This window comes from Rhododendron vialii, chromosome 11a, assembly GCF_030253575.1.
Source record: "Rhododendron vialii isolate Sample 1 chromosome 11a, ASM3025357v1".
NCBI lineage: Eukaryota > Viridiplantae > Streptophyta > Magnoliopsida > Ericales > Ericaceae > Rhododendron > Rhododendron vialii.
Window position 1 is genome coordinate 14595750 of NC_080567.1, and position 12284 is coordinate 14608033.

The following is a 12284-nucleotide window of genomic DNA, read 5'->3' on the forward strand; positions in this document are numbered from 1 at the left end:
TTTCTTTGGTGTCCCCAAAACCGTCATGTGTGTGTGTGTATATATATATCATTTTCCTATCCATACCCTCTAAAATTTGCACCTCCCTTTTTCTGATCGAATTTCGACGATCCAAACCGCTCAATGTGATTAGAACGTGATTTTAAGGGTGCTTGCGAGAAATCAGAAAAAAAATGACCGGAAAAGACTTTATTCAAACAGTTTTTATTAAACGGTTCAGTAAAAAAACTGCTCAAATCAAGCCCTTCCCGATCATTTTTTTGTTGATTTCTCGCGAATACCCTTAAAATCATGTTCTGAACACATTGAACGGCTCGGATAGTCACAATTCGATCGGCAAAGGGAGGAGCGGATTTTATTTAAAATTAGGGATACGTGATAGAAAAATTGGTGTGTGTGTGTGTGTGTGTGTGTATTGTGATAATAAACACTCAATAATGCATATTCTTAGTGCTTAAATATTTAGTTTTATCATATTTAAGTTTATAAAATTAGTATTTTCTTTGATATTGCACGTAAGGTATGCTTTTAGTATTTTTAGGTAAATCGCGTGAATAAGGCATGTTTTAACACCATGGATGGCCCGAGTGCGTTTAAGTATCCGAGGAACCAAAGAGGACCCTGTCGGGCCCTTAAAATTTATCTAAGTATGGAAAAATGATTTTTCGAAAAAGTACCGATTTTCGAGATAAAAAATTGCGGTAATTGATCCTTGAATTTTTCTAAGAGCAACTTTAAAATTGCAAGGTTTTATTCGAAAAGCAATGTCATGTTTTGAGTCATTTCTTCTATAGAAAAACGTGTTATTTTCTGTTTTACACTAAAAGCTGGGGGTCAACATTTTGATTAGATATAAATCTCAAATTTCTGGTAATGCCATTGTTTCCAAATGGGGGATACTTTTTTATTTTCATTAAATAAATTAAAATAAAAAAAAGATAAAAGAAATGTTTAAAATGTAATCTTTACTTAAGTTTAGGAAATGAAAATAAGATGTTGTGAAAGCTGGTGGGTGTTGTGGAAGCTGCTGGGAGTTGTGAAGCTGAAGAATCAGAGATAGTTGTTCGGTATCGATACAAGAAACCTCTGTATCGATACCCGTTTGTAAGCAGATTCTAGTGAGCTCGAAGCCATTGGGTAGCGATACAGCGTTTTGGTGTATTGATACTGAGAAGTTACGACGGCCAAGAGAAACTGTTCAAAACTGTTTGGTATCGATACAAGAAACCCTTGTATCGATACTGAGGTGTTTCGTGGCAGTTTTTAGGACGTTTTGAAATATTTTATGAGAGAGAAATGGGCTTGTATAAATATCTCTTTATCTCACAAATATCAATGGGGAGGATAGATAGGCTACATTTTCTAAATCTAGATTAGATTTCTTTTCTTGTTGCTTACTCTTTTATTGTTCTTCATTTGTTCTTAGTTAATTCGCACTTTTCCATGTTAGTTAGGAGGTGTTTTCACTAACAAAAATCACAAAGAACTTAACACATTTTTTAATTTCGTTTCCACTAACAAAAAACTTTCAACATTTTCACATTTCGTTTCCAGTAACAAAAAATTTGTTAACAAAAACTGTTTTTGCTATTGTAACTCTACTCACAAACCATCAACAACTTATTCACTATCGGAAATAATTTGACATTTTTCAACAACTTATTAACTACCGGAAACACCTAATAACTTCTAAACCACAAATAAAAATTTACAAATTTTTCACTACCGGAAACACCCCCTTAGTTGTCGTTTGTTATTGAACTCTTCATTAAAGTTGTAGCTGCACTATTGATTTATAAAAATCTCTAATTTAATTTGAATTCGGTTATGATTTTCATAATTAGCTTTATTGATTCAATTCCTAGCATGAGTGAATAGTTAATTAGACTTGGTCATGGGGTGGTTACCATGACTTGAATTGATCATGTTTTTTTCAATAAATCTTCATGTTTAGTTGAAATCTAGTTCGTGTTTGTCTATCAAAACTTGACAGTGTTAACCTCTTTGATTTTGCGTAGCAAAGAGAGAGTCTACTTGCCACGCATGATACTTAGAGTTATGTCATCCATTGTGTTTGCTAGATGAATACTAGAACTTGTTTGGTGTTTTGACTCATTTTCTAATAAAATGGGCATAATGATAAATCTTCCAGTTTGGAAGATTGTTGATGCGTATTTTAAACCGAGTAATTCAAGAGAAAAACTGGTTGATTCGAGTTATGAGTCTTGAAATCTCATAGAGCTAGCCGCTTAGTTTAAATAGTTTTTAAAACTTGTTCTTTATCGCACATTTTCTCCGTTTCAAACTACTCTTAAAGTTGGCCGTCTCAAGGCCGTGAATCTTACTTTTACAAATCCAATCGAGCCGTGATGATATTCCCTTGGGTACGATACCCGGACTTCCAGATTATTATGTTTCAAATGACGTATTAGCCTTACGCTTGGAGCGATCATATATATTGATATATTGACGGACGAAGCACTTGACCCAAGAAAAATTTGACTGGGCCCATGTCTTTGGGTTGACCCAATTTCATGGTCCATTTGGCCAATTAAGTCAGCTCATCTTATTTTTAGTCTGGCCCACTTCTTTCAAATGATTGAGCCCATACTTTGGTGAGCCCAATATTTATTTGCAGACTTTGACCAACATTTGACTTTAATTAATTAAAATTAATTGTTCTTTTTAATTAATCGGACGGCAATTAAGCTATGCCAAAATTTTAGTATCTACAAGTAGTACCAAAGAGAAGTGCGCATCTCCGAGTAAGCATAAAACGATGCCGAATGGACCAGCGTTTCTCACGGAGTCAAACCCATTTGATTTGATAATGTAACGACCCGTAATTTTATCATTTATAATATCATTTAAAAAGTAATATTCATAATAATAAAATTAATATCCTTATTAGATATATACTAATATAATTATCCTATCCTAATTATCTTACTTTTATATATATTTTTAAAAAAAATTGCATGCATGCATGCAACCTCTTTCCATCTCTCCATCTCCTACTCAGTCTTTACTTTCTCTCCCTGATCATACCTTCACCCTTATTTTCGTCCATCTCAAAGCCCAAGAGTTAGAGTCCTTATTAAACTCAATTTTATCAACTTCTTTAAAATTCTCCTATATATACCTCATTAATCCGACCCTAGGTCATACCACAATATTCCCCACGCCCCACCAGTCCAGAAAGGAGAGAAAAATCGGAGAGAATGAAACTCCAATCCATGGAGTTTTAGAGAGAGAAAGTGAGAGAGAGAAAAGTGGATTTTGTACCAAGACCCAACCGAAACTCGATTCGACCGTTCCAATCTCTTCCTACAACCCTTAGCATCATCAAGCATCGTCCAATTCAATCCCAAGGTCCCCCGATCAAGGAACCCGAAGTCTTCTTCCCCAAAATTCAAGATTCATTTTTAATTCAATCCCGATCCAATTCGAGGTATTATAATCCATTCCAACCTCTCCTCTAAATATATTAAGTGTTTTTATGTTTAACCCTATGTCCCGAATGGACCCATGCATCGAAACCATGACGAAAAGATGAAAAAACGAAATCTGGACGCGACCTTGCGGCCGCAACCTTCGGGCCGCAAGAACCAGGCCTGAGTTTGCGGTTAGATGCTTAGCCGCAAGGTTGACTCGGTCAGACCTTGCGGCAGCTGTTGTTTTGGTTCGAATCAATTTTGCAACCTCCCGAATACCGTTTTTGACCCCCGAACTATTTTTCCTAGACTTTTTATACCTCAAAGATCATAACTTGTTAAGGTCATTTTTTTATTTAATTATCTATTTATTAAATTATTTATTAGTTATCTTTCAAAGTTTACAAACGAAAAATAGTTACGACCTTCCAAACAACGTATTAACACCCAAACTATTTTTTTCTAGACTCCTTGCATCTCAAAGATGATAACTTGTTAATTTAATAATTTTTTTAATTTATTATTTATTGTTATTTTTATAGTATTTCCAATCGAAATTACTTTACGACCTTATAAACCTTATTATTAACGCCCGAATAATTTTATTTAGACTCCATACATCCTGAAGATGAAACTTTGTTAATCTCAGCATATTTTTAATAGTAAATTATTTATTACTCCCTCCGCCCAAAATGATTGTCCGGCCCGCAAAACGGAGTGATAAAAATAATGCAATTTTTTCAAGAAAAAATTCAAACTTTTTACACAAATTAAAAATACTCATTGATATCTAGTAAGTTGTTAAAAAACTTTTGATTTTTTCTTGCAAAAATTGTATTATTTTTAACACCCCGTTTTGCGGACCGGACAAACATTTTGGGACGGAGGGAGTATCTATTTACTTCACTTTCGGTCACTTTATTTAACGCTTTCATTTAAATTAATTCCACGACCCTCCGAGCCCAACTTTTTTACACGCAACTGGTTGCATAGGACCTTTAGGACTCTTATTAAGGTCATGTTAATTATTCTAATATTTTTATCTAATTAATGTATTTAATTAGTTTTTAATAAATCTAATTACTTATAAATAATTAATGAGAGCCTAGAAAATATTTTATTAATTTTTTATAAAAATTCCACTTCATTATTGACATTGTACCATACAAGAATAAGGGCAATGACCCATTCATAAAAAGTTGTGTGATTGCATTGCTCGTTAATTATTTTAATTATTATTTGATTTAATTGTATATTGCACCGACACTTGATTTGAATGTTAGAATGGACCCTAGAAACATGGGGTGGTATGTGAATAGAGTTCACTTAGACGATGCTAGGTAATGGATGAATTGGAAAGTTTTATTTTCTTTAGAATGCCTGCAAGCGGGATTTTGAGATGTGATGAGTTGGATGTGATGGTTTGAAACTGGCAAAGTAAGCCCAGTGATGAATTGATACTGGCAAAGTAAGCCCAGTGATGAATATGATGATTGTGATGTGGTGCAATAAGATAGGCGAACCCTAATTATTATTCGGGCATGATAAGCTTTCTTTTGTTGTAATGAGAGGGATACACACTGGGTACATAACTTAGGTGCAATCCGCGACAGCAAAAGAAAGTGAGCTCATGGGATAGGGCATAGCTAGCGGTTGGGGAGGAAAGATCCCGTGGAGGAGATCTTAGATTACACGTCAAGTTAATGGATAGTAATAAACTGTTTATGTGGAACAAACTCTGTTTTACTTTTTCGCACTACTATTATCCTGCTGCTTGCTAACTATAAAGTAAGAGGGGTAGCTGGGTTGGATTATACTACGGGGTGAACTCTTTCACTCAGGTACGGATTGCCTGGCTTCCGTGCCAGATTTTGTAGAAAATCAGGAAGAGACACAGAATTCCGAAAGTGAGCAATTCTATGCAGAGGAGAATCCAGAGATGGGAGTCGAGCCAGAATATGCTTGGGATCCATATCAAACCTAGAAGACGACTCGATTATTTTGTTTAGTTTATTACTACAAAGACTAATTTCAGTATTTCTACTATGGTTTGTAATAGATGAATCTTTAGGATGAATTATCCGTTTTGGATTTTGAATTTAATTTAACTAATTTTCAAAAATTAATATTTTGTCTTCGATTTTATTCCCAAAAATTGGGGCGTCACAACTTGGTATCAAAGCCTTAGGTTCAAACCATCGGCCTTGGGTAGTTTGGGTAGATCACATTAGATTAAGTATTTCACTACAAGTTTAAAATGACACTGTTTGAAATATACCGAAACCTAACGATAAATATATTTTTCTTGCTTTTATAGATGGACCCCATGTTTGCAGACCAACTAGCCGATGAATAGAGCAGATTGCAGGACTTCTTGGAAAACACCGTAGGATCCGACTTCTCTTTTCGAGACTTTACGTACATACTGAGTTCCCAATTATGTATGCTCAATATCAGCAGCTGATGGCGAATCCGCCAAACCAGAGGGAAGTATACACGGCTCAGCATCCAAGCCCATGGAGAAGGGCTAACCTCGAGAAGGAAATCCATGATATTCTAGAAAGCATACCAGGCTTTGATATCAAGAGCGAACCCTATTACTCATATTATAGGGATATGAATAACCAGCCTCCGATTCCCACCCCAGACCGGAACCATAACCCTCCCAATATTTAGGAGGAGGATGAGATGGCCCAGCTAACTGCGGAAGTAGAAAACCTAAAGGCATTCATGACAGCCACCCCAGATTTTTCAATGGGAGATGATTATTTGGCAGGAATGTTCCCTACCCTATATCGGATGAGACAGGCTCACCGAAGGATTTCAGCTCTCGCCGACGCCGTCACCCGCTCCACCGTTGAAGACCATGAGATACGAGGCATACTAACCTACATCCTCGGAGTACAAGTGGGACCGCGAGGGAATCCCGAAGAACCCCCTGAGGAAGAGGGAGATCCTGAGGAACCCCCTGAGCAAGAAGAGGATCCCGAAGAACCCCCCGAGGAGGAAGAAGACCCAGAAGAGCCTCCATTTCCAGGATTAGACCACGACTACCATTTGGGCCCCTGGCAGCCAGAGCAGGAGGAGCCAATAGCACCAGAGGAAGGGCAAAACCAGGATGAAGAGATGGGCAATGATGAGCCAGAATTAGAAGAAGATGCAGAAAACAGCACTGACAGTGAAGATGGATTTTTGGCAGAACCGGAGATGGATGATTATGGCTGGCTCTTACCCATAGATGCACCAAGAGATATGGATGCCGAGCTGCAGTGGTGGCTGACTAGCCAACGGCTCGAAATGCAGGAACCTCTACCTTCTCCAGTTCCCGTACCAATGGAAGAATCAGACAGTGAGTGTGAAGTCATAGATGCCGACCCTCCACCTCGTCCTAAGATGGCTTGACCCGCAGGAATTCCATGGGTAGGACACCATTCTGACTATGGTCCAAACACTTGGGTCTATATACAGCTAGAACCGCTATACCCTTGCCCATTTAAGATCAGGGCACAATCAGCTTACCTAGGGCTAGTAAAGATCCAAGCCCCATGTTATAATGGATACTATCTCATCGCTGTACCTCAAGGATTTCGGGAACACTACACCGACAACATCCATTATTCACGAGTCGCAAGGTCCCGTCCCGAGCAGGAACATCGTATCATTTTAGAGAATGCCGACTTCACCGATCACATCACCTATGCAGAGATACCCATCCGCCTAGAACCTTATAACTACCCAAACCCCAACCAGCAGGAACCACTATGGCGAGTAACATGGCGTTGCTACGGGCTCACAGAGGACACCATCGAAAAGCAGAGTCTTCTAAGAGAGCATTTTCTAATGCTTTTCGATTGATCGATTTCTTTAGCACCTACTAGTTATTTATGCGCAGCATTTTTATTTATTTATTTTATTTTATGTTTTGTTTCTTCCTAAGAGAACAATTGTGGTAGTGGGAATTATCTTGACTTTTAGTAGCTACACATCTGAGTAGTATATTTTAACATGATTGATGTGTTTGATTCGTTTTGTTAATAAAAGAAAAGTTTCTGATGATGTTCTGTTTTCATGTATTTAATAAATTTATACAAATATATATGTTCTCATAATAAACCCCCCCTTACTAAATTATAACATAACGATATCTAGATGGAGGAAACGAGAGACAACCTGAATAACGAGCAAAACAATTGACAAAATGGAGCCCCTCAACTCAACAACCAAATTGGGACTACCGAACTAGTCCAACTCATGCAAGCATTCATTACCGCTGGGACTGCAAATAACCAGAATCAGCGTGGAGCCCCGCACACACCTCGAGGACCAATGACCAGAAGTCAGGCACTAAATGAATTCTGCAAGCGTTGCCCTCCCTACTTTCAAGGAGAACCTAACCCCACAGCTGCGGAAGCTTGGTTGGAAGAAATCAAGAAAATTCTTGAAACCCTAGATATTCAAGAAGCCAGCAATCGAATTGCTCTAGCCACCTATCAGATGCAAGGTGAAGCTCAGCATTGGTGGAACCTGATGAAGAACACCAATGATGTGGGAACAATGACTTGGGAGAGGTTCGAGAAAATCTTCCTTGACAAGTACTTTCCAACACCCGTCAAACAAGCACTGGCCTTGGAATTCATGAACCTCGAGCATGGCACAATGACCGTGACCCAGTACGCATCACGATTTGAAGAACTGTCCCGTTATGGCACAACAATCATACCTACTGATGACGACAAGGCAAGAAAATTTGAGTGGGGACTCAATGAGACACGCCGAGCAGTGATGGCGCAGACACTTCCCACCTACTCACAAGTGGTGCAATGCGCACTTAAGATAGAGAGAGAAAACGTGGATTTCAAGACAAGGCGTGAGCAAAAGAAGGCAATACCTGCAGTTGGAGGACCTATCCGCACCAACCCTAACAAAAGGAGTGCCCCAACCTCCCAACCCTACCACCAAAACTACCCTCGCCCGCAACCATCACAATCCAACCCAGCTTGGAGGAACCCCAACCCAGGGTTCAATCGAAACCCTAACCCTAATCCAAACTAGATCCAAGTAATAAACCGAGGTCCAAACCCTAATCCTGGACCAAACCGCAACCTCTTTCCCCAGAACCAATACCCAGTCCGTCGCTGTTATTTCTGCCATGAAGAAGGACAAATCCAGATCAACTGTCCCAAGTTGATCGGAGTTGGAAGCCAGGGGGGACAGCCGTCACAAAATCAAGTCAGGGCTGCAGGAATTGGGAATCAGAATCAAGCTAGACCAACTTGGAATAGTAACCAACCCGGAGAACAGAACTAGCCTCGCGGTGGGTGGAACCAACCGCCAACTCAGAACAGAGGATCGAACGGGCCAATCCAGCCCAATGCTGGAAGGGTGTTTGCGCTGCAAGGGACGGAAGAGGAGATGGACCATGCAGTAATCCAAGGTACCCTTACTCTTTTTACTACATGCGTTCAAGCACTATTTGATTCTGGAGCTTCGCACTCATTCATATCTGCCACATGTGTATCTATACTTGGATTAGAAACTGAACCTCTAAAGACAACTATGCATGTGACCTCACCACTAGGGGGTAAGATTCCGGTAGTACTAATCTGTAAAGGGTGCGAACTAGAAGTATCGAACTTGCGGTTAACATGCGACTTACGAGTAATCGAAATGACGGACTTTGACGTCATACTCGGGATGGACTGGTTGACTGCACACCGAGCTGTCATAGACTGCCATCGAAAGATGGTGACAGCCTATTCGCCAGATGGAACGTGTTTCAAGTTTAAGGGGGATAGACAAGACCCATCTGCACCCCATGCGCACGAAACAAAGTGGCATAGGAAGCTCGTTGGATGGTTAGCGAGTCTCAAATTGGAGGAAACAGACCAAATGGAGTTGGGCCTCCCTCACGTCGTCTGCGAGTACGAGGACGTATTTCCAGAGGAATTACCAGGATTACCGCCACCAAGGGAATTGGATTTCACCATCGAGTTGCAACCCAGCACGGCTCCAATATCGATGGCCTCGTATCGAATGGCTCTAGCAGAGCTACGAGAGTTGAAGACACAGCTACAGGAACTCCTAGAAAAGGGTTTTATCTGACCTAGTACCTCACCATGGGGAGCTCCAGCGCTATTTGTCAAAAAAAAAGAAGGAACACTCTGACTTTGTATCGACTACCGCCAACTCAACAAGGTCACCATCAAGAACAGATATCCTCTACCGAGAATAGACAACTTGTTCGACCAACTGAAAGGGTCAACTTGTTTCTCGAAGATTGATCTAAGATCTGGATATCACCAATTGCGAATTCGGGATTGTGACATACTTAAGATGGCATTCCGCATGCGTTACGGACACTACGAGTTCATAGTCATGCCGTTCGGTCTAACCAATGCTCCTGCTATTTTCATGTGCCTGATGAACCAAATTTTCACGCTGTACTTGGACAAATTTGTGGTAGTGTTCATCGATGACATCCTTGTATACTCTCCAACGGAGAAAGAACACGAAAACCACTTGAGAATTGTCCTCCAAGTACTTCGAGATAACCATTTGTATGCGAAGGCCAGCAAGTGCGAATTCTGGATGAAAGAAGTCAAATTCCTAGGACACGTGGTGTCAGAGAAAGGAATCTTAGTCGACGACAACAAAGTAGAAGCAGTCATGGACTGGAAAAGACCTTCTACGGTGTTCGAGATTAGAAGTTTCTTGGGATTAGCCGGCTACTACAGAAGATTCATACAGGATTTCTCCATCTTGGGAAAACCATTGACGCGATTGACCCAAAAAGGGGTTAAGTTTGAATGGAACAAAGCATGTGAGAGATCCTTCCAAGAACTTAAGAAGAGGCTGACTAGCGCTCCTATATTGATCATACCTGAACGAGGCGCAGGGTATACCGTGTGCTGCGATGCATCTAGAGATGGATTGGGAGCTGTACTCATGCAAAATGGAAAAATAGTTGCTTACGGATCCCGACAGTTGAGGCCGCATGAAAAGAACTATCCAACTCACGATATGGAACTGGCAGCAGCAGTATTCGCCCTAAAGTCTTGGCGACACTATCTATACGGAGAGCAGTTCGAGGTATTTACGGACCACAAAACTTTGAAATACTTATTTACCCAGAAAGAGCTAAACATGAGACAAATGAGATGGGTGGAATACTTGGAGGATTTCAACTTCACAATATCTTATCATCCTGGAAAGGCAAACGTAGTCGTTGATGTGCTGAGTCGCAAGAACCGAGGACAAGTGGCTAGTTTAGCCATAAGAGAGTGGAAAATGATGGAGGACCTTAACAGCTTCAAACTGCAACCAACCGCAGAAGGCACTGACGCGTGTCTCTTCGCCATAGTCACAACTCCAGCCTTGCACCGAGAACTTCTTTTAGCTCAAACCTTTGAACAAGAATGCGACTTCATCCGGCATCAACTCTCAATTGGAACATCAGCAGCCGGGTGGGAGATCCACGCTGATAAGAGCCTCCGCTTCCGGGGAAGAATCTTTGTACCAGACATCGGTACCCTCCGGGAAGCAGTACTTAAGGAATTCCACCATTCCAACTTCGCCGTCCACCTAGGGAGCACCAAGATGTACCAAGACCTCCACCGACAGTACTGGTGAGTTGGAATCAAGAGGGATGTGGCCAAATACGTCTCATAATGCCTCACTTGCTAGCAAGTAAAAGCGGAACATCAGAAACCCGGTGGGACCCTACAACCATTACCTATACCTGGATGGAAGTGGGAACATATTGCCATGGATTTTGTGGCAGGATTGCCAAGGTCTCCACAATCAAACACCGCCATTTGGGTGATAATTGACCGTTTAACCAAATCCGCCCACTTTTTACCCATGAAGATGACGGATTCGATGGATTCCCTCAGCACGCTCTACATACGAGAAATCATGCGATTACACGGTGTACTCGTATCCATCGTGAGTGATCGAGATTCACGATTCACGTCGACCTTTTGGGGTAGCCTGCAGAAAGCTTTAGGAACCGACCTTCGTCTCAGCACCGCATTTCACCCACAGACGGACGGACAATCCGAAAGAACAATCCAAATCTTAGAAGACATGCTCCGCGCTTGTGTTTTGGACTTTAAAGGAAGTTGGGAACGACACCTACCCCTAGTTGAGTTCGCCTATAACAACAGCTATCAATCCAGCATAGACATGGCACCATACGAAGCTCTGTATGGGCGACCTTGTCGCTCGCCAGTTTGTTGGGCTGAATTGGGAGAAGCAAGCTTACTAGGACCAGAGTTAGTCCGAGAGACGACAGAAAAGATCCAAACCATTTGCCAACGGCTCCTAACCGCGCAAAGTCGACAAAAGAGCTACGCTGACAAGAGGACCAGACCATTGACCTTTCAGGTTGGAGAACATGTGCTCTTGAAGATCAGACCACAAAAAGGAGTTATCCGATTCAGAAAGAAATGAAAACTGTCACCACGATACATTGGCCCTTTTGAGATCCTCGAGAAAATTGGAGAAGTGGCGTACCGCCTAGCACTACCGCCACAACTTCTTTAAAATTCTCCTATATATACCTCATTAATCCGACCCTAGTTCATACCACAATATTCCCCACGCCCCACTAGTCCAGAAAGGAGAGAAAAATCGGAGAGAATGAAACTCCAATCCATGGAGTTTTGAGAGAGAAAGTGAGAGAGAGAAAAGTGGATTCTGTACCAAGACCCAACCGAAACTCGATTCGACCGTTCCAATCTCTTCCTACAACCCGTAGCATCACCAAGCATCGTCCAATTCAATCCTAAGGTCCCCCGATCAAAGAACCCGAAGTCTTCTTCCCCAAAATTCAAGATTCGTTTTTAATTC

General features: G+C 41.0%; 1 protein-coding gene across 1 annotated transcript; it reads left to right on the forward strand.

The window, feature by feature from the left end:
* Window positions 1-7760: 7760 nt before the first annotated feature.
* Window positions 7761-9536, forward strand: LOC131306903 (uncharacterized). Its single transcript, XM_058333332.1, has 2 exons — window positions 7761-8315; window positions 8742-9536. The coding sequence occupies exons 1-2, from the start codon at window positions 7761-7763 to the stop codon at window positions 9534-9536; spliced, it is 1350 nt and encodes a 449-aa protein (XP_058189315.1).
* Window positions 9537-12284: the final 2748 nt, after the last annotated feature.

Excerpts from the sequence above, each read along its gene's own strand:
- LOC131306903 (XM_058333332.1), top strand. The coding sequence starts at position 7,761 with ATGACCAGAAGTCAGGCACTAAATGAATTCTGCAAGCGTTGCCCTCCC. Across the intron at positions 8,316-8,741 it reads CAAGGCGTGAGCAAAAGAAG|CCTCGCGGTGGGTGGAACCA; the intron begins GCAATACCTGCA and ends GAACAGAACTAG.